At 40.3% G+C, this 23,251-nt stretch overlaps 1 protein-coding gene across 4 annotated transcripts in view; it reads right to left on the reverse strand.

The window, feature by feature from the left end:
- Positions 1-16,835, reverse strand: part of TSPAN12 (tetraspanin 12) — a 63,531-nt gene extending 46,696 nt beyond the window's left edge. The window contains exons 1-4 of one of the 4 annotated variants that reach the window (XM_058528998.1): positions 16,549-16,835; positions 15,472-15,607; positions 2,663-2,745; positions 1,484-1,619 (exon numbers count right to left, since the gene is read on the reverse strand). In XM_058528998.1, the coding sequence (XP_058384981.1) occupies positions 1,484-1,619; positions 2,663-2,745; positions 15,472-15,537 (285 nt within the window). In that variant the 5' untranslated portion in view covers positions 15,538-15,607; positions 16,549-16,835. Of the gene's footprint in view, positions 1-1,483; positions 1,620-2,662; positions 2,746-15,471; positions 15,608-15,768; positions 15,970-15,994; positions 16,136-16,548 lie in introns of those variants that run through there. The other 3 variants (XM_058528985.1, XM_058528992.1, XM_058528994.1) reach the window with 3 other exon arrangements.
- Positions 16,836-23,251: the final 6,416 nt, after the last annotated feature.

A 23,251-nucleotide genomic window follows, 5' to 3' on the forward strand; every position in this document is an offset into this window, starting at 1 on the left:
TTGGGAGGATGGGGAAGAACGGCGGTCATACTTAAATTGGTTGTGTAAATGGGACATCACTGTAAGACTGTGGTTTTAGAAAAGGATTCTGAGATTTCTTTAAGTTTAAAATACCTTATCCATTCTTTAAACTATAGGTTTCATATAAAGTAAATTCTTTAGTTTATGTTTAAATTATTGTCCAAATATCTTAAATTGCAAAATAAGCATCCAATTCCTTCCACCATTCTCCTTTTCACTGTATACCAAAGTGGAGAGAAGACAACGTGCATGTTCCCCTTCTCTGAGTGTGGTTTATTTTCTGTTTTCCAATCATGGACCTAACAAGTTATCTTCCAAGAAGCCAAGTAATACATTAACACAGGTTGTTCCTGTGAAATTCAAAGCTTTAGTTCAGCTTCCCCCTAAGATTCTGTTTTAATTGGCTTGGGATGGGAGCCAGTCAAGCACTGGTGTGCAGAAGCCAGCTCCTGAGAGCCAATCTGTGTTCATCTCTCCCCAACTCTGCATCCAGTGATACCACGTTGGTAGCCTGAAATCGACCGTGCTGGGAGTATTTACCTCACAGAAATCTTCAAATGCTACAAACCAGGGCTTTTTTGTGCGCAGATATCCAGCATATCGGCACACCGTTAAAAATTTTTTTTGAGTTCCCTACAAGAAATTAATGCACAGCTAGCATTGAGAACCACTGCAAAGAAAGGAATATACTCAATGAATTAATTTTTTAGGAGTCTGATATGTCTGCAATTACATGTTAGCAGCCTCACTAGCTGGTGTCACTAACATGCAACATTTTGTATACTCAGTGTGCTCCAAAAAAATCTATACATAAGCTGTATTTTTAATTGACTCAAATTTTTAAGGTTAAAAGTGAGCTTGCTAATTTTTTAATTAAAAGTCTAATCATACATTTTGTAATCATAGAATTTGAGTGCTGAAGGGAATTTAAGAAGTAATCTACAACTGTTTCAGAATTTAAAAAAAAAAACACTAAGTTACAGAAACTGAGACTTACTTATATCCACTAACCTATGTAAAAGTACTGCCAGGATTGCGTTGTGTGTCTGCTACCTCACCAACTGAATTTCCACATGGTGGGTTTGTTTAAAAAAAGAAGAGAGAGAAAGAGAGTTCCATTATGACTTAGTTCCTGTCCTGAGGGTCCTGTTTGAGTAGTAATAAAGTCCATGACACCAGAACTCCTACTTTGAAATGAAAATGTCAACACATAGCCTAAGTGAAATAATTAAATAGTGTACATATTTCCCCACCTCATAGTTTGAGTACAGCAAATACTTGTATTGAAATCATCTCTCATGGAAAGAACGCTTCCCTTCTCACAGGATGTTGAACAATTACCACAGATTAGAGTACTGCTTTCACAGTTCCCTAAGCACGTAATCTTGTGCACTGATGAAAAAATAATACATTACTGGTTGGTCGTTTTAACCATAATAAAGAGAAGATATAAACACTGTACCCATGCAAGAAGCAAGAGATTTCTTTTCACTGTTCCGCAGTATCCTAACATCCCCACAATGATAAGGAAACAGCAAACAGCGATCATGACCGGATGAACCACAGGAAAGTAAGTCAAGATGACAGCCTCCTCTACCCTGAAAGAAAAACAATAATGTCATATTATAAATAAAATATAATCAAAATGTACCCAAGACATAGTAAGACACAAGTGTGATTTGTGCAACAATTATTTAAATCATCATGCCTCAAAGCTGATGACTATATTGCTATTTTCAAAATCACTGTGCTATCACCAATTTGCTTGCTTGTTTTATTTTGTTTAGTTTTTTTATACAAGTGGTAGCATTCCTACATCAACCCATTTAAAACACAGTATAAGAGAGGGGTTCTCAATAAGAAGTCAATCTACTATTAGCTCTGAAGGCTTAGCCTGAGGAAACCACACAGGACCCTTTGCTATTCCCCAGCTGAGAAGAATCTCCCTCTTTTTCTCTGATCTAGGACTGCATGTACAGAACTTTCTTTCTCCCAGAAAACTGATCCTTCCCTAAAATGTAAAAGACTGCCATGTAATGGGAAATTGGTCTATATCAAAGAAAGAGGATGGGAGAGAGATATTTTTGCTAGAAAACTGAAAAAAATCATTAACTAGAACTATAATAGTAAGAAGAAGAATAATGATACCAAAAATTACCATCGCTAAGCTCCAATGTGTTAAGGACTTTACAAAAACGTATCTCAGTTCATCCTTACGACATTTCACAGTGGTATATATTACAATCCCTATTTAGAGATGAAGAAATCGAGGCTGAGAGAAGTTAAGTAATTTGCCCCTTGCAATGTTAGTGGATCAACCTGTAAGAAGGCTGGCAGTGATTTTCTTAGAGAAAAGTGGCTCTGTTGTCCTTTATACACAAATATGACATGGCTGACACACTGTTGGGAGGACAGGCGACTAGTATTACTACACCCAGAAATGTTCTCTAGGACCAGTGGCACACCTTAATGATAACGCTAGAAAATGCAAGTGTCTGCAACAGAGGCTGCCGTGGGCAGGAAAAACTTCCCAAATGATCATGGAACAGCACTCCCATCTAATCCACTGAGGGCAAAGTTACTTAGAAACCAGTGTCTGAGAAAACTTGATGAAAAATCAGTCATTGATTGTAATGCCTACCTTGTTTCTGCAGTTAAAGTCAGAACATTATTTAGGTAGTCCCTCATCCAAGCAGAAACTGCCAACACACTGATGGACATTAACTGGGGAGAAAAAAATACCAATTGGTTACCAAGAATTTATGCAACATTCTCTGCAGGATTAATAATAAAAAAATTAATGATTTTCATTATATAATCATTATGCTTTTTCCTAAGTACCATTTACCACCCGTTGAAATTTACTGGTACTATGAATATCTGCCATTCTGTTTTGTAATCATGTCATAGCCACTAAATAAAACGTCACCAAATAGGACACAGATAGCTAAAGTATTAAATGGCTGATTCCAGGTTCAGGACAGGAATTGCACAAGATGAGGAGGCCACAGAGCAACTAAATTATCAAACATACAAGATGAGCCTAAAACATGCTGTCATACTTAGAAGCAAGGAAGCAATCTAATAGTACTGATGTCAAAAAAAGTCAGAGGAGCTAACTTGAAAAGTCTTCCACTGGCTAAAATTCAAACAATTTGAACATCAAAATAACAGTAGCAATAATAAGGATTGCAATGGTTTGAAACATATCAAATATGCTAAAATCTATGAACTCATTATAATACATAAACAAAACTCACTGGTCACCTTTGTAGGGTGTTGGATAGTCAACTCGTTATTCAGAAAACTGATAAGAATCCAGTATTCATTCTACCTTTCCTATACAAACTAAAGAGAGAACCAAAGACTTCATGAAAGTTTTTACAGAAGAATTTCTGCTAATGTGTGCAGACAGCATGATAGAATATCACTATTTAAGAACCTTTTCTGAAATAATGGACCTCTAGGCAAAGACCCTCAATGGCTGCCAAAATTATCAGGTCAGTGGTTCTCAGTCCTATCTGTACACCAGAATCACCTAGGACTCAAAAATTACTGAGCTCAGGTACACCCTGGACCAATTCTTGGGAGTGGGACCTGGGCATCAGAAATGTGTAAAGGCTCCACAGATTTTCTAATGTGTGGTTGGGGTTGAGAACCACTGCATTATGTGAAAGGATGATGGGGACTTTCAGAATGGAGAGACCAGGCTGACGTAAAATACCAGAACCCAGTGATTAATTTTAGTATCATAAAAAGAGAAAAATCAGATATAATGTCTCCCCCAACGTGATGCAATTGAAAGTACACAGAGATACCCTTAAAGTATTTTCAAAGTCAAACCTGAATCTAATCAAGCCTCCAGCTCTAACTATCAGGTTATAGGAAATACAGAAAATAGATTTAAACTTTTTAAATGCCACCAGAAGGGTGCAATCAGCAAAAGAGAGCTGATCACCTCTCACTGGCAGCCGTGCTGTGGCAGCGACCCACATACAAAATAGAGGAAGACTGGCATAGATGTTAGCTCAGGGCGAATCCTCCTCAGCAAAAAAAAAAAAAAAAGAAAGAAAGAAAGAAAGAAACTATCTAGAACATGTTCAAAAAGAGTCTTGCTAGGAAGCTTTTCTAAAAGCTGAAGGTTAACCTAAGTTCTGAAGGTTTTTCCTGTTTTGATGGAAATCCTTCTAAAACGTGACTTATACTTATCTTTTTAACACAACATAGTGAAATTCAATTTAACTTGATTTTTAACAATTTCTGGCATCTTAGTGAACATCAATTCTCATTATGTGTTACAGATTTAGCTGTAAATGCTGATATAATGCATGTACAGGAACGAGTCTGCACTGACTCAAGCAGTGGTTATGAAACATGCTTTCTGGATAAAGGCTCCAAAGTAAGCCGCACATGTAGAGCTCTATGACCTCATGTAACATGAAGCATGGCTACTTGCTTGGAAAATCACCTAGTGAATTCACTTGTCCATCATTAGGTTGCAAATATTTACTCAACGCCTACTGTCTGCCTTGTATTGTCTGTGCAAGATTCAGAGACTTGACAATGAATAAGAGAAGCAAGATCCCAGCCTTTGTAGAGCTTATTGAGGGACACAGGGAATAAATATATAAATCAGACAAGTATAAAGTGTAAAAAGTACTATGAAGCACAGGAAAGTGAAGTACCCTGTTCAAGGTCTCACAGATCCTAACTGGCAGATTTAAATCCAGGCCTTCGGGCTTTGGAGACCTAGGTTCAGTCACTAACTGCCTTCCAAGTTTAGAAACAAGAATGGTAAGTTCCACAGACGGTGAGGAGTCTAGCCTGCGTAGCATTCAGGGTTCCTTTAAAAAAAGGAGGCAGGGCGAGGTGGTCTGTAGTGGGCAGGCTTGGTCTGAACATCTGAACTATATTCTGTGGCAAATGGGGATTCAGGAGTCAATGGCCTAAGTCAGGTTAAGAACCCTGGGACAACAGTACAGAGGAGAATTAGGTCAGTTATTATCCTCATTTCTGTTGGGAATGAAGAACAGACTGTAAATCTAATAAAAGTTACCCAGTGGGTCAGCCACAGTGTATTAACCATGCTTCTAGCTTCTGTAAACTTGCGGCTTTAATATCTGTTCTACATGCACATGCTGGAAAAACCTTGGTCTAGAGAAACCAATAATATGCCTGAGTCACCTTGTCTTGGCCTCCTGCCTTCCTGGTTGTCTGCCTTCCACCCACCCTGGAGAGGAGTCCTTCTCCCTGGACAGGACACACTTTTCATTTTCATATACAAACCAACCAATCCGAAGCCCATGCCCTCAACCAACTTCTGTATGGAGCTCTCTCACTCCGGGCCACTCTATACCTGCCCTAATCACCCCGAGGTTCAGTTGCCACACAACTAGGGACAGCCCCTATACTCCAGAGCCTGCTGAAATTATTCAGACTAGCCAATCCTAAACCAACTTACCCTGCCTTGCCCATTCCTTCTGGCGGAAACCACAATGAAAACACTTGCCCAGTCCCCACCTCTCTCTCTGCCTTGTGATGGACCGCAGTGCTTCCCTCTCTTGCCCCCCACAACCCCTCCTCCATGATGAAACTCATACTCCCTCTCCTGAGATCTGTGAGTATAATAAACTATCTTTTCAACGGCAGTTGTTTCCTGTTCTGTTGACCTAAATAATGATATCTAAACAACAATAGAAGCTATTAAAACACACAGGGCTAGCAGAGGACCATGGACTACTTAATTAAATCTGAGGCTATGTGTTCTCTATTTGGCTATATGTGAGTCTTTAAATACCTTGTAAGTTTCATGGGGGATAGGAAAGTTCATTAATGTGCTATTTTATTTAATTATCTCAAATTATTTTGCAGTTATAAATAATTCTCTCCTCTCTTCATCACTCTTCAAAGTAATAACTGATCTTGGTTTCTCCATCCTCTAATTTCTTACAGGCTGTTTAGCCAATTTTCAATATCATAGCTCTGAGAGAGGTGTCAATAAATTATCAGATTCTTCATTTAGTATAATATATTATCAGTGGTTGTCATTATACACAGTTCTTCCATTTATTAGAAAAAAATGTGTGTTTCTTTTAAATGTCATATTCCAAGACATTTCTAGTATGGTAGGACAGTTAAGAGCATAGGTTTTGAAGTCATTCTTCCACTCAAAATATATGTATTGATCAGCTGCTCTTTGCCAGATACTATACTATGTGCTGGAGATACACTGACGGGCAGTAACAGACACCATCTCTAGTCTATGGTGAAATTAACTAAGGGGACACACATTAATCAACTCATCAGAGGTACAAATGTATAACTGCAAATTGTAATGAGTACTGGAAAGGAATAATACAAATTGTTATAAGAACTCCTTTTGGGTACCTGACCTATTCCATGGGGTCAAAGGGACTTCTCTAAGAATGCTGAGATCTGCAGGATAATTATCAAGTTAATTAGGGAGAGGGAAGTTGAAAAGAACATTCCAGTCAGAAAGAACAGCAAAGGTCCCAGGGTGGAAGGCAGCATGATAGGTTCAAGGAAGGGAAATTGGCTGGTGGTGAGAATGGAAAGCCAGGCAGGGGCCAGATCCCACAGAGTCTTAGAGGTTATTTTAAGGCTTATAGTCTTGACCATGATGACAATGAGAAGCCATTGGGTTAAGAAGCCTTGTTTTGAATTCCAGCTCTGCTCGTTTTTAGCCCTATGACTTGGGGCACGTCATTTAATCTTTCCTAAGCCACAGTTGCTTCACATCTAAAATGTTATAATAATAAGTCCTACTTCATAGAGGATTTACATGACAAAAATACATAGTAAGATTCTTATCTATATTACCTATATAATCTCTAGTCACTTCTGCCCCCAGGACTTTCTCTTAATCTTTCTCAATCAGTTCAATAGACTAGACAACTCCTAAATCAGTTCAGAAATGGAGTCTTCAGATATTGAAGGTCTAACAAATGGGCGAGAGAAGAAGTTCTGTGATGTGGCTACCTACTGGACTTTCACGGCCATTGTCAATTTCAGCGTCTCTAAACCTGAACTCATCTCCGCTCCTCTGGAAGCCCACATATCCCTTGCATTATTTTTTCTATCTCGGTAAATGGTATAATCAAGGCTTCAATCACATAAACTGGCAACTTGGCAGGCAGCCTGAGCCTCTCCCTCTTCCTCAGTCCTACAACTAATTACTTTCAAGTCCTACAGATTGTTCCTGCAACACGTCTGGTGAATTCCTCCCCCTTTCCTGGCACTTCTGACTGGTTCAGGCCCTCAGGCTCTTGCCAGATAATCACAATCACCTTATCATAGCACTCTCCAGCTCACAGACTCCACCTCAAATTTGTCCTTCAGTTAGCTTTATAAAACAGAGATCAAGTTCTTCTGCTTACAAAGCTCTAATAACTGCTCCTTACGGCTTCTCCCCAACTCTCACTTCCATTTCCCCCAACTCTCTCCTAGAGAACAGTTTAAACTCTTCAGCAGGGCACACGAGGCCCTCTTCAGTCACCCTTTAACCAGTCTCTTCAACCTGTTTCCTGCCAGCTCCTTCCCACACAATTCTAGACACAGATGACAAAAAACCTGCTTGCACTTCAAAATGCACCATGAGATCTCCCAAAGTCTTTCTGTCTTTGCCCATGCAGATCCCTCTGCCCCGAAGGCTATCCTGCCCCAGCCTTTCTATCGTCATGAATACATGGACTTATCCTTAAAGACCAGCTCAAATATCAGCTGGAAGTTAAAGATTTTCTCCCAACTCCCTGCTCACTCACAGCAATGCCCTTGTAGAGACCACACAGAGCAGCTATCTATTGTTTCCTATTTTTACCCACCCATCTCACTCCACTAGAGGGCACAGACCACTGCTCAGAGCCCCATCACATAGCAGAGTACCAGGCCCAGTAGTGAGGCCTAATATATATCAGATGAATGAACGAGAAAACAATTAAATTAAAGGGAGATGATTTCAACTTGCTATAAAAGCTAACTATTAGAGATATTTACCAAAAATTAGGAGACAGGTTTAACTAAGTTTTCTATACTGGAAGTTTTTCAGTAGAGAGATGCTTGCTGAATTACAAGATCAAAGATTTATATATCAGGTCAGAAGCTGGCTTAAGCGTTCTCAAAAGTCCTTTAAACTACAAATTTTGCCCTACTTGGCCCTACTGTTTTTTTCACAGGAGTTACCCAAGCATCACAGCTGTGCACAGAACACTAGTCAAACTAAGTAATATCAGCACAAAGCTTTATCTTACAGTAAACAAGCAACTCTGAGAATAAACAGCTTTTTTATTATGACATTAATTCTGGCCGCACTAAATGTGTGAGAACAGTTTGATTCTCAAAGAGCGATTTTACTCAGTGGGATTAAGAAAATAATAACAGAAATGACACAGTGCATGCTACAGCAAGAAATTAAGCTAAAATGAGACTAGGTTACCACAATAACTTATCCTGATGCTATTAAATCTAGAAGGACAAATTATGCAAGCCAATTCAGTACTCCTTACTAACAATGGTATTTTCTGCTAATTTTCCAAATTAAAATAAAATAATTCATCAACTGTCACTCATGATGATTAAATTCTTAGGAACATTGTAGTTATCATATGTTACTAGGCTTCAAGCTCCTTAGATTTCCTCCAATTTGCAAAATATTATTTGTAGCTCAAGGAAATATTTAGAAAATAACACAAGTATTACTTTATAGAAATATATTTAATATATAACTTAGCAGGACATTTGCCAGATTCTGTTCTACAAAACACTTAGAAAATGCTGGATCTCAACAAATATTTATAAATATGAAATTTGCTGTATTGGAGATACATTCTGATTTTGCTTGAATCTAATTATGTAAAAATAAGTATTGAATCAAGTTGTTTTCTAAATCAGAATTTTATGTGTACACACATTCTCTAAATTTATTATGAAATGTATACCTGTAGTTTCCATCAAATAGTAAAGTTACAGTCGAAAAACAGACTTTTAAATCCTTCAGCTCTCTGCCATACATAATATATAGTCTCACAGAAGGTGACAGTGACACAATCATTTCTGTGCAAGGCTGACAGATGTCTAAAACTACGTACCTGAACTTTCCTTTTTATGTCAAATCTGTTAGCAAAGAGCAGAATGCAGAAGAGAGATCAGGATCTTAGTTACAGTTCTGTCTCTACAGAGAACTCGGACAAATAATTCAAACTTTCAGAACCTCTGTTTGCTCATCTTGAAAATGCAGAAATTGGACTAGACACTTTTAAAATTCCCTTTTTTGGGGGAAAAAAAGGTTTCAAATTGTTATTTATTGAAATATAAAGGTAAATCAATTCTTGATTATTTGAAGGCTGGCAGCCCAGTGTCAGTACTTCCCAGTAATACGTCTGTTTCATGTTCCCACGACTGCTCCCCTCAGCCTTTTGGTCAGTTCATGCGTTACCAGCTTCCCTTCTACCAGGGGACGAGCAGCAGAAAAGAGAGCAGACAGATAACACTATTCGCAAACACTGTGAAAGAACAGGCAACGGAAATGATGGCTGAAATGAGTTCCGGAGATTACTCGTGGGCATCATTTACGCATGAACATCTATTAATTAGAGCTGAATAAGTCAATAGCATCCTGGAGCTGTTCTGATTAATAGTTTTTATAGATCATCATGCTGCCCTGTAGACAGGGAGACCATACATCCCACTCTGACCAGCAGAGTCCGCTTTAAGCCTGTGTTGACCTGACATAATTATTAGTGGAGACATCTCCTTCATTTCACTCTCAAAAAGGTCCTGATTTCCATGACAAATTATCTGGTCACCCTACAGGCACTGCAGGTCAAAGGAGGGCAAAATGCTTCATTCTACGCTGCAGTTTCTAGGCAGTCCGGCAGTAAACTTCATCGCCACATCCCCAGCGCCCCAGCTTGTGACTGTTCTGAGGGGGGACAGATGAGTGAGGGGTCTACTGCTCCAATCAGCAGCAGGGATGTGCTCCAAAGAACCATCCATGCCTTTCTCCTCCAAAAGCATTCCTTACAAAGCATGCAGTGGCCCATCTTTGCTCAGCTGAGCCACACTGTATAAAAAAAGTGTATCAGCTTTGCCCCTGAGATTAAAGTTTATTTTTAAAAAGCACTGACATTTGTTGGAGAGCTCTCCACGATTCTATAGGAAGAGTAAAAGAAAACTAGAATGACTTTCATAGTATAAAGTTGGGGGCATCAATTTAAAAAGTAGTATTTTAACGTGACTATATAAATGCCATGTGAATGCAAATGTCTATTTGCCAAGAACCCCTTCAGGGTCTGCTGGGTCAAACACCTAAAGTTCGCTACCGATGGCCAGAGAAAAAGAAACAGAACATTGAGCCTTCTGTTTTTTTCATCTACCTTGCATGCATCCCAAAAGTAGATTTCCTGTCCATTTTTAAGGCTTTCTTTTATAAGCTTCTTTTCATATTTAATCAGCCATAGTTTCCCTCTATTGCTGATCTTTAGTAAAGGTAAGTAAAAAACAACGGCTCTTATCTACTGGTGACAAATGGGTGTTTAAAACTACAGATGAGATATTATACTTTTAGAAAATAATAAGCAAACATATTTGATGAATGTTGTGTTCACCAATTTCAGGAATTTCCAAAAAGAACAGTATTTAGCCACACTTCCAATAGCAGAAAATTACCAGCTAAGAAAGGCAAACACTCATATCATAAAACTATAGAAGCTGTCTTTGGAATGGAGGGAAGCTTTCATTTATTTAAATAATATGCCATTTAAATAGTAAAAGTGTGATAAATTTGATGTAAAAATAACCCATTTCCTTGCTCCATCATAGCCAGAACGTGAATCATGGTCTCAAAAGAGTTCTTGGGGCAGTTTACTCACATGCACGGTGTCCCATTACAAACCCATGACACTCATGACAAACCTAGAAGGCCCAGTGTCTGCCCGCCATCCCCAGCACAGCTACTCTGGGATCATGCTTCTTCAGAACATGGAAGAACCACTCAGACGGCAAATCAAGGTGATCAGATCCATAGCAACAAAGAGAATGCAGTGCATTTGTGATCTTGAATGTGCTGTGGGTTGCTTCCTCTTACACATCTACACCTCATATTTAAAAAAAAATACTCAAGATGTACTTTTCCAATTAAAAAACAATCACACAGTTTGATTTTTAACTCCCAGAACAGCAAAACAAAATTGCATAAGTCCTCCATGTTTTCCCAATTAAGATTTCTTTTTCTTTTCCCTAAAATCCTTGTGGGATAGAGAAGGGGAGAAGGTACCGGTATAGTAGAAATAGACAGGAAAAAATCCATTTAAAATGCCGATTGAAGAGTCAAAGGCTACAGCTCTTGATCTCACAGGTAACAAGGGCAGGTTCCCAATCTTGCAAAACCAGAGACAAGAACAATCTCTCTCTCCACACTCAGGATGTGAAGTCTGGTTTAAGAAGTGAGGTTCATATGCCACACTGGTTTGTTCTGCTCCTAATTCCAGTGAGAACAAAAAGCAAGGACTAAAGCCTTGCTCCTCGCGGTGCAGCACTCAGACCAGCAGCATCAGCACCACAGAGGAGCTTTTCAGAAATGCAGACTCTCAGGCCCAACTCTAGACATACTGAATCAGAAGCTGCACTTGCACAAGACGCCCAGGTGATTCCTGTACACGTGGAGGCTCGTGAAGCACTGCTCTAGAGGACCTGGAATGAGCAGGTGGACAGCTCATGCCTTCCTACTGAGGATGTTTACTTCTCCACAAATAAATTCACCACCCTTTCCAGTAGTACAACTTCTACCAGACTTGGGAAAAAAAAAATTGGACTTTGAAGCCCTGTTCTGCTACTTACTAGCAAGTTACTGAACTTCTCTGAGTAACTTCTCTTTACCTAAAAAAACTCCACTATTTTCAAGGGCTTTTAGGAGAATTTGAGACGGCAGCGTAAGGATGCCCAGGCATGTGCACAGCACAAGGCTGAAAACTGCTTCTGACTCAGTAAGGAAATATAAAATCTGCAAACGTTGCTTCAACATCGAAAGAAAAATGCCAATTTTCCCAAAGTTAGCATGTACATTGCATGCAATTCCAAAAGAAATCCCAACAGATATATATATATATATATATATATATATATATATTTGTGTGTGTGAGGAAGATTAGCCCTGAGCTAACATCCGATGCCAATCCTCCTCTTTTTGCTGAGGAAGACCGGCCCTGGGCTAACATCTGTGCCCATCTTCCTCTACTTTATATGGGACACCGCCACAGCACGGCTTGGTAAGCAGTGCACAGGTCCGTGCCTGGGATCTGAACCCGCAAATCCCGGGTCACCGAAGCAGAGCACAGGAACTTTTATCCGCTACGCCACAGGGTCGGCCCCTGACAGATATTCTTAATTGTGTAAAACACTGTTAAAGCACATATGGAAAAAGAAACCTTAACTAAGACAAGAAAGGTAGGTGCTTTAAAAGAACAGAAGAATATAAAACAATATATAAAATTCTAGAAAAAAATTCTATTAAAAATAACGTATAAAAATTTGTTTATTATATAGCAACAGATAAATGAAATTGACAAAGAAGAGGGCAAATCCGAATGGTAAATATGAAATTTTTTTTTCCCCCCAAAGCCCCAGTAAATAGTTGTATGTCATGGCTGCACATCCTTCTAGTTGCTGTATGTGGGTCGCGGCCTCAGCATGGCCGGAGAAGCGGTGCGTCGGTGTGCGCCCGGGATCCGAACCCGGGCTGCCAGTAGCAGAGCGTGCGCACTTAACCGCTAAGCCACGGGGCCGGCCCTAAATATGAAATATTTAATGAACATGAATTCTGAAAAGAAATTATATATTTGAAAATATATAAAATGATGCTCATGTCCAACGGTGGTGGAGGAAGTAAAAAATAAAGTAACAGTGAGATAATACTTTAAACCTTTCAGATTGGCAAAAATTAAAAAGTGCCACAAAACCAAAACATGGCAGCAAATATTTGTGTACATATGATGGGGTGCATTGGTGCTTTTATTTCTAGGGGACAGATTCCCAGGACAGGATTGCTGGGTCAAAGAAGCATAGCAGTGGTAAAGGTAGTAGCAATATTAATCACAACAATAACAATTACTACTATTACTACTACAAAGATTCCTTTGACTCAGCAATCCACCTCCTGGTAATCTACTTGAGCATCATTATGGTAGTACTAGTAATAACAGCTCCAAGTACTACTACGTACTACTGTTGCTGCTACTGCTACATAGATAGCACTTCTTAAGTGCCACCGTTCAAGTGCTTTATATTCATTAACTCTAATTCTCACAGCAACTCTAAAAAATAGGAACTATCACTCCTATTTTACAGACTAGGAAACTGGGGCACCAAATGCACCTGGCAAACATAAGAAGAACTCCATAAATGTTAGCTATTCTGTTCCTGTTGTCATTACATATCCTCTGACGCAGCAATCCCACTCCTGCGACTCTAACCCAATGAGAAAAACAATTTAACAAAAAATATTTTGAGTGTGCCTATGAATGTACATGAATGGGTGTATGTGCACAGGTGTGGGTAAATATATCTTTGTATGAAATAAAGAAAAATACAGAGGGTTCACATACTAGGTGGTTCACATGGATTATTTTGTTAGAGGGGATGTGCTAGCAGGAGCAGAGGAGGGCTGGAGAAAGAGGGAAGCAATCTCACTAAATAAACAAATGAGAACACGCACACAGAAAGTGAGTATGCTGAAGCACAGGATAACACCAAAGAAATAACACTTTACATTCTTTGGAGACACAAAGAGCCCTGGAAGAGTTTGAAGAACAGGTGTTTTTAAGCAAATTTCATTACTCAGAGGAGCAGGATTTTTGTTAAATGATTTAGGGTTATTTCCCCCCCTATAATAATTCATAATATACATTATTAAGAAATTTTCCAAAGCATTATTCTTTGCTGGACAGCAACAACAAATCCTAGTAATTCCGAGGTCCAGAACTCAGTAATCGTCCACGTAAAGTCACTATTTAGGGACAAGGAAGCGGAGTTCTGCTCCTGGCACTGTCATCATTGGGCTCTTTACTGTCTGGCAAGTCACTAACCTACACTTAGTCTTCTCATCCACAAAGTACGGAAGTTCAACCAGGTCATCTTTAAATCCCCTTTTAGTTATAAAAATGTGATGATTCTATAATTAAAATGCATAAAGTAGAAAAGTGAAAAACTAAGTAAATAGGAGTGCTAATTATACATTTTAAAGAAACAAAGTTTGAAATCTTAATACTTTATAGCTAAGCAGGTAATTTAATGATCCACTTAAAAATGTACATTTTTAGAATTAAAAACTGCAATAAGATCAACTAGTGATTTTACATTTCCAAGTGGTGACTATAATTACTCGACGCTTTAATTTTGATGTTGAGAAAAAAATGCTGCCAGTTTAGATATCTTTCAGATTACTCACTGAAGCAAACCTTAATTTGTCACCTTAAAATAGAGCCATCCATAAGGAGTAATTCAACCAAAGTATGATCCTCCAGAGACCACATGTAACAGCCTATAAAAAAGGCTAGTCAATGCCAGCCAGTCAGCCAAATAAATTATGTATTAAATTTTCTAACAGAACATTTTGAATATAAATTATTAATAGAACACAAAATTGGAAAAAAAATTGTCTGCTTAAGCATGACAGCTTCCTGAAGCAATTCAAAGTTTTAATTTTTATATTTTCCTCATAAGTTTATGAGAATAATGTGATTATTAATAACACTTAATGAAAATTTATGCCTGGGTGCAAAGCATAAAAAGTCACTAACTCATAGGGCATAAAGATTTCCATGAGCTTGTTAAATTTTATGTATTTTATTTCCTTAAATGGTTATGGGATTTTCCAAAAGCATAACAAAATTCCTTAAAACTTTGCCAACTTAAAAATACTTACATGAAACCACCTTTTCAGACTGTTTGGAATCTCCTAGAAAAATGTACCCAGTCTTCTGATAGGATATCTAGGTATGAATTCCTACAAAAACATGGTGAGACTGCTTGCCCCAATCAGATTTTATAGGCTAGGATGATGTAAGGAAACAATTTATGGCTCACACAGTTATCTGAAATTCCTGAAAACAAGCAGTTCCCTAAGTAGTATGTCATAATTTTCTTATCTACAAGCACAAGCACAAGCACGTGCATTTATTTATATCCCTAGAGTAACTTCAAGTCTAATTTTACTGCCACTAGTATCCAGGGGTGGATTTCTTTTTTCTAATTACAAATGGAACTTGAGCTAGATCAAAGGCATTTTAAGGTCAAAATTTACTTCTCTGAGAAATAGAGGACGTGATCCTATGTAATTAATTAATGCTTAGCCATGCCCTTTGGCGTATTATGCGGTGGCTGTCGGAAACCGAGTCCAGCCGTCCCCACCTGTTGGTGCAGTGCAACTGTTTGACTTACCCAAAAGAGCAGATTGAGCGCGTAGAGCAGGCAGCGCAGGCACTTCACAGAGTCTTCTCTGGCCATTGTGAGCCCCGGGAGGGAGAAGCCCCATCCTTTCACCACATCCTACCCCCACGGGCAAAGCAGCAGCGATCTAGAAGGGGCGGGAGAGAACAGGGGATTTATGACCGCGCTCCCCACCCCCAGCCCATCCCTCCTGTGCCAGCCCTCAGCTGGATCCAGGGTCTGATCCAAAGCCTAGTTCATTCGAGACATCGCTTCATCGAAATCATTTGTTAAAGCTATAACAGTAACCTAAACTCTCAAAAGTTCCAAACCGGCTTCGGATAACACCTGCTGGGAAAAGAAAAGACTGACTCCCCGGATGAATGAAAGCACACAGTAAATTCCGGTTCTCAGGGGACACGCGGCGGTGTCCTCTGCATTCTGATGAGACGCTCTTTAAAACCTCCCTCAGTCCATGCCTCTCCTTGGGGACAGCTCTGCTCAGAACTGTCCTGAAGGTTAGAAACCACACTACCCCTCGGACGTCACAGGCGCCGCCGGCGAGTCCGAGCGTGCGAGTGTCGCTCTCATTAGGACAGTTCCTGGGCCCCCTAACTCTGCACCCCCCACCCCATCCCGCAGCTCGAGTTGAGCGCGGGGCACTGGAGGGGGCGCAGCGCTGAGCTGGGATTCCGCCCGGCGACTAGGGTTTCTTTGGGAGAACGTGAGAAATGATGTTTCGGCCCGGGAATGATGGATTAGCCTGGGGCGGGGGGGCGGGGCGGGGCGCAGGGGAATTAGGGCCGGTGCAGCTGTGCAGACGCCGGGTTAGTCATTCACGTGCCCCTCCCCCGGCCCCCGCCGCTGCGGCGACCTCGCGCTCCGAGCTGCCGGAGGAGCACAAAGCCGAGCGCGGTCACCGGCCCCGCCACCGCGGCCGCGCGCCCCCGGCAGGGCGCGGGGGGAAGCGCCGGCGGCGGGGAGCTCCAAAGCCAGCCTCTAAGTAGTTTAGCACACAGCGCCCAGGGCAGCCGCCGGCGGGCTGGCGGGACAGCGGGCAGGAAAGACGAGAGACGCGCGGCCACTCACCGTCGGCGCTGTGCTCCGTGGCCCAATCCCGCCGGGGGACAGTCGGGGACGCACGGCGGGGGCTCATCGGGGCAGGGACGCTCCTCCCGGAGAGCCGAAGGGCTGCATAGACTCAAACTGGAGACGCTTCCTTCTCTTCCTCTCCCCCCGCCGCCGCCGTCGCCGCCTCCTGGGAAAAAGAAAAAAAAAAAAAAAGAGTCCTGGGCAGCAGTTGCTGGAAAGTCTCTGCTAAGCCACCTCCCAGCGCCGCTGTCCCTCCCAAGTCCTCGCCAAGTCCGGACGAGGCAGCGGCAGCAGCCAGGGCCAGCTGCACAAACTCTCAGCGCATGCTCGGGCCGCCGGCTGCCGGGGTTGGATCCTAATGGGTGTTGCTTGTCCCCTCGCCAGGCTTGAGCCCACGGAGGGACGCCTCACCTCTACAAGGTCCAGAAAGACATAAAGCGTAGGGACTTTGGAAAAGTCCGCGCAGTAAACCCCTGTAAAATGGTGGTGTCGGTGGAGGGGAGGCTGGGTTATAACCATGGGGAAACAGGCTTTTATTATATGAAAATATTTGTGTTTGAGAAGGGGGGCGAAGGAGTGGCCCAACCCAATTCCTGCAATGAGAAACTAGTTTTCAAAACCTTTCTGGAACCACCTCCTGTGATTTGTCACTAACATGGTGCCCTATGAACCTTCTTATTGCTTTGTTGCCCTCCCTGGTTTAAAAAAAACAGTTCCTACCCACTTCCATAATGCACTAATAGCATTTAAGTCATCACCAGAGTAGATGTGTCCAGATCTGACGTCCAGAATAGGAAGAACATTTTTAACTCTTTCACAAGCGATCCAAAGTTTCCAAAACTTTCTCCCAATAAGATTTGAGTTTTAACTGAGTGATTTACGTTGAACTGTGTACATAGGGGTTTTGAATATTTTTAAAACTAAAAATTCAGGAAGTATTAAAGTAATAATAGGAGACTATCCTTCCAAAAGTACCTTCCCTTGGAAGTAAGAAGTTTCACACTTAAAAATCACTGGCTCATATTTTCCATATAAAATTTTGATGTTTTATGCCTAATGAGAGTCCACCTTGTTATGATACTTTTGTGCACACTGTGTGGCAGATAAAACCTCACTAATAAATATGAATTACCTGAAATACAAGCAACATCTTTGAGAAAATCTAATGGGAGTTCTCTTTAAATTTCCTTGTGGGAGAAAAGAAAATGGGAGTCCATGTCCATCACCACCTGTCTAGGGTCAGTTGCTGCAGGACCAGAGTGACAATGAGACACACACTCTCATTTGGGTAGCAGTAAAATGAAGACCAAAAAAGAACCTGAGTGTTCTGGATTCAAGTAGGAAAATTCTTGGTAAGTCAGTCACTAAGCCATACACAAGGCAGCAAGCCCAAAAGAGCACAAAGATAGCCATCCACACAAAACACCAAGAAACATGTCCAGTCATCCATCAGATGACTCTAACTCTGGCAACAAAGTACCTTCTGGAATCATGGAGAAGAGCAAAGAAACCCACTTATCCTCAATCAGTTTCTGCTCAAATTACAATGTACACCAGTTCTAAGCAGAGGACTGCCAAAACAGCCAGCCATCTGATTGCTTGTGGTGTGGTACATTCCTCGGAGTGAAAGAGACCTTTCCACATTGAGGGGAGTCTATGATTGCCACTAAAACTGACAAAAACAGTGCGAATAATTCCCATGTCTCTGAACAGAGATCCTCTTCTACTGCTAGCAAGCAGTTAAGCGCCTTTTAATCATAAACCTTTAAGGGCTCTAGAATAATAAAATTTTAAAGGAAGATGCTTTAGAAATATGTATGCCCCCTTTCTTTTTAGTAAATAAGGAATATGGAAGCGAGAGAAGTTAAAGGAGTTGCTCAACGTTACATATCTAGTTAAATCAGATTCCAAACTAAAATCCAGCATCATGCTCTCTAGTACTCTAGTTCAGTGATTCTCAACATTGCTGTACATTAGAATCACTTAGGGAGTTTTCTGTACAAAGGATCCTAATGCTCAGGCAGTACCCCACCAAATAAATTGGAATCTCTGCAGATATGGCCTGGGCATCCAGATTTTTCAAAGTTTGCAAGGTAATTCTAATCTGCAGCAAAGTTTGAAAACCACTGCAACCAGCATTTTATGGATGCCTGAAAACAAGCAAAGGAGTCTCTTCAGGTTTAGCTGGATCAAATCCCACATCTGTGAGTTGATAAATTGGGATCAGTATCCCCATTTTACAAGTTAAGACCAAAACGGAGCTGTAGTTACTGCCATAATATTCCTAATGAGTGGTCATCAGAGTGTGTGAATCAGCATTTCAGTAGAGACCTTACCACATTTGAGGCACTGCAGTACTAGATAGTTCTGATTGCTTACACCTAACCATACCTCTCTGTAATTTCTACCCCTCAACTCTGGTTCTGCCTTTTGGAGTCCACAGCAGAGCGATCCTTCTCCCGTCTGACAGCCCTTCAACTCCATGAGGGCAGCTGCTGCTCCCTTCCTCTCCAGTTCTTCTCTTCTCCAGGATTACAGAAGCCCTACAAGACTTGACATCACAGCTGTCATTCTATGGGCTCTATATTTTTCTCTGTGAGAATAACTTTTTTGTGCACAAAGGTAGGATAGAAAAATCCCAAAATGGACATGACAATTTGAATGTATAATAACACGTCAGGAAGATTATATGGTTTATTCACTGCCCATGAGATAGGAACCCAATTCTATGGCCGTGTAGGCTTCATTAAGTACTTTTTGTGTGTAGCACCTATCGTGTCACATGTGGAAGATACTGAGAATAAGATGGGTCCCTATCCTCCAAGAAAAGGCAAAACTACTCTTTTCAGTTTAGAAAACAGTAACAGCTACTATTTACAAGCAATCAGTATGTGTCAGTCCCAGAATCAGGAGTAAAACCCAGCTAGCTCTGCAGTAAGGTAATACAAGTTCCTCACTCCACAAGGCAACTCATTTGTCCATGTCTTACTCCACTCATTCTGCTCAAGTTGTGCAGAGAGAAGGAGCAGCATAGGTACTTGGTAAGAGGAATGAGTTTCTTTTTCCTCTTAGTATAATACCCTTGTAATACACCTAAGATAGTTCTTCACAATCAATACAGGAAAGAGACCTAATATGTTTTGAGCAAGTCATATGTGCCTGACATAATAGGACCTTCTCATAATGTATCTTATTAATTCCTCATGACTACACAGCAAGATACTGAGACTCAGATAGTTGCTTTCTCCAGGACCATACAGGCAGTAAGTAAAGAAACTGAGATTCTAAGGTCTGTCTGACTCACTCCAGTGTTAATCTGCCTTACAATAATATTTCAAATCTAGGTGTAGATTCATTGACAAGCCTCAGGAAGAAAAATATTCTAGGCATTTTTTGTTAGTTCTTGAGAATATGAAGCTGAATTTCAAATATGTATACTGAAACTATGACTGGTAAATCTACTTTCACCTTTTATTTCTTTTCTTTTTTTTTTTTGTGGGGAAGATCAGCACTGAGCTAACATCTGATGCCAATCCTCCTCTTTTTGCTGAGGAAAATTGGCCCTGAGCTAACATCGGTGCCCATCTTCCTCTAATTTATGTGGGACGCCGCCACAGCATGGCTTGACAAGCAGTGCGTCGGTGCATGCCCGGGATCCGAACCAGTGAACCCCGGGCCGCGGCAGCGGAGCGCGCACACTTAACCTCTTGCGCCAGTGAGCCGGCCTCCACCTTTCCTTTCTGAAAGAGTATACCTAATAAGACCTGAGACAGCCTTTTATGACCAAATTAGGTAGACTTCTCTCAACAACAAGCTTAGCATTGGCAAATAAAACACAGAATGCCCAGTTAGATTTGAATTTCAGATAAACAGCAAATAATTTTTTGGTATTATAAGGATGTCCCGAATAGCATGGGACAAATATCGCATTGGACATACATATATTAAAAAGTTATTTATTGTCTGAAATTCAAATGTTAAGTGCACATCCTAGATTTTTATTTGCTAATTCTGGCAACTCTATGCAAACTAGAAGATTCAACTCCAAGTGCCACAGCAATAAAGATATAAGTAAATATGTTATTTCACATAACAGTAAGTCCAAAAATAGCAATTCATCCAATGGCATCAGGGAATCAGATCTTTTTCTACATTACTCTTCTGATATACACAATGTGTCAGCTAATGTCCTTGGGCTACCTCTTCTCACCATCTCAAGATGGCTGTGCAAATCCAGGCATTGCATACAGTTACAATGTCTTCTAGAGGAGGAAGAAACTATTTCCTCCTATGGATCTCTCCTAGAATCAAGGAAACCTCTCTGAGAAGTTTTGCAGCAGGTTATCCCCTATGATTAATTAGCTAGAACCCCATCAGGTTCTCACGTGTGCACCAATTATTGGCAAGGAGGACGGGTCTGCTGTGACTGGTGTAAAACAATCAGGATGCATTCCCTGTGCCTGGGGTAGCTCTTTTCTGAAACACATGGCCAAACAGAGGAGGGTAAATAACTGAACACAGTCAGATCTCATTTGAACTGAGGGGTGGAGAAAGGAATGGATGCTACCATCCTTTCTCCTATTCACTGCTAAAACAACTCAGCTTTCAGCCAGCTATTTCTGTAGCTCTACTCAGCGAAGGCCCTTATGCTGAGAGAACCACTGAAGTAAGAACCTACTGGCAACAGGAAAAGACGCTAAGAAAACTCGAATCCCATCATTTCCATCCCGTGACATAAGTTTATATCCTGTACCCACATTTGCCTTTGTACACGGTACTATTGATTAAAGGATTGCCCAAATCAGCAGCCTCATAAAAGCCCTTAGACGATTTTCCTCTTAAAGTTTATCCAAACCCAGCCTCTGGACAAAGTTCAGAGATTTGAACTCGTTTCACCAGCTGACATTGGTACAAATAATCCAATTCTATTTAATAAATATTTATTGAATTGTTACTACAAACTCAGAACTGTACCGGGAGATACCAAAAGTTCTAACATAATTTTGACTCTCAAAGAATTTATAACTCTCTTAGCATACTTCCTCTTCACAAAGTGAAACTTATAAAACTTAAGAACTCTTTCCCTTTGTAAGAAGTCTTAATTTACAGTTCTTTGAAACAAACTGTAAAGAAAAGGAAGGAATACAGGCTCCATTTACAAACAGCTGCCAAACTCTACTTTTCTTAGAAAGATCCCTCAGGAATTATTCCATTATACCACTACATCAGCTTCCTGTCATGCTTACAATACAGCAACTAGGAGAAAGATAAACACGTGGTTACCATGAATATTAGACATTTGTCTTCTGCTGCTGCTCCCTCAATTCACTTGCTGTGTTTTAAAACTTTCAGGTTACTCCAACACTGCGTTAATAAAACATTTATTTATTTACACTAGATAAAAATATTTAATTTTAAAATTATTTTCAGTTATCTAGTCCAAACTCACAAGTGTCCTCATCCTACCAGGTAGAAACCACCCATTTTATGTAGCAAAAACAATTGCGATGTTTTTAATTATAATTCAGCCTTTACAAAAGTTTTATCATTGCAACTTAGACTTTCTATTCCTATGTTATTATTTGTATGCATATGTATTAGCCATAACCGTGTATGGCAAACTAGAGATGTTATGAATTTTCATTTCATGTTTCATAGTGTGAATACATAAATGATTGATGGATAAGGAAAAAAGCTAGTGTCCTCACTTTCTTTTATTGATGATCTCACATTTTTTTCATTGCAAAGAACTAACAATTGCCGTTATATTTTACAATCTTTGTATTGTTAGTATTCTTTCTCAGAAAGCAGTATTAAATGATTACTATTCACAGTAATAAAGGAAGAGATATCATGTCAGGGACATAAGATATCCATATATAACTCATACTGTTAGTTTTAATAACTTACAAACATTTCTGTTATTTTAATACATTTCATAGCTTTATCAGTGTTATCACTCACTGTAACTGACTAGAGAATAGACGTGGGATGTAACACGTTTGATTTAGAAAACTTATATATATTTTTCAAAATGACTAGTAGGAATTAAATATGTTTTCTGGTGTGAGTTTTATATCGATGGTGTCTTATGAGTCAGCATCATCTTAGCAGTGGGTTGCAGAGAGGAATCTTTCCAAGTCTGCCAATGCAGAGATGAACTGGTTCTCACGTCAGGGGGGAAGGTAGTCTAAAATGTGGCAGCAGCCAGCTTGGGGTGCAAGGCTGGCCATATGTTAACTTAACTAACTAGATCCCAACAGCCATTCCTGAGATCAGACAAAAAAATTGAGCAGCAAAAAACTTAACGTTACTTAGGTTTACTCTCTTTCTTGATCTTTTCTTTCTTTTATTGTCCCCAACATGCACGTATACTAATGACATTATAAATCATTTCCCACCGTCCCTCTCTTCCACAACCTTCACTTGATTCAGGCCAGTATTGCCAACTATCCCATGAACTTATCACATTTGCTACATATCCAAAGTTTCACAAACATGCCTCATTCAGTTATGGGAGCAGGCAAGGATGGCCAGAACCTAAAAACTAGACCAATCAATTAGGGTGTGACTGGAACTCGAGTGAAGACCCATCAAAAGGCGCTGTAAATTCAGGCAGTGGAGCAGAACCAAGAATGAGGGGAATGTGTTGGCAAGTCCGAGGTGGAAATCTCAGCAGGAAGACAGATGGCAGCATCAG

The sequence above is a fragment of the Diceros bicornis genome, chromosome 3 (genome assembly GCF_020826845.1).
Source record: "Diceros bicornis minor isolate mBicDic1 chromosome 3, mDicBic1.mat.cur, whole genome shotgun sequence".
In the NCBI taxonomy this organism is placed as follows: domain Eukaryota; kingdom Metazoa; phylum Chordata; class Mammalia; order Perissodactyla; family Rhinocerotidae; genus Diceros; species Diceros bicornis.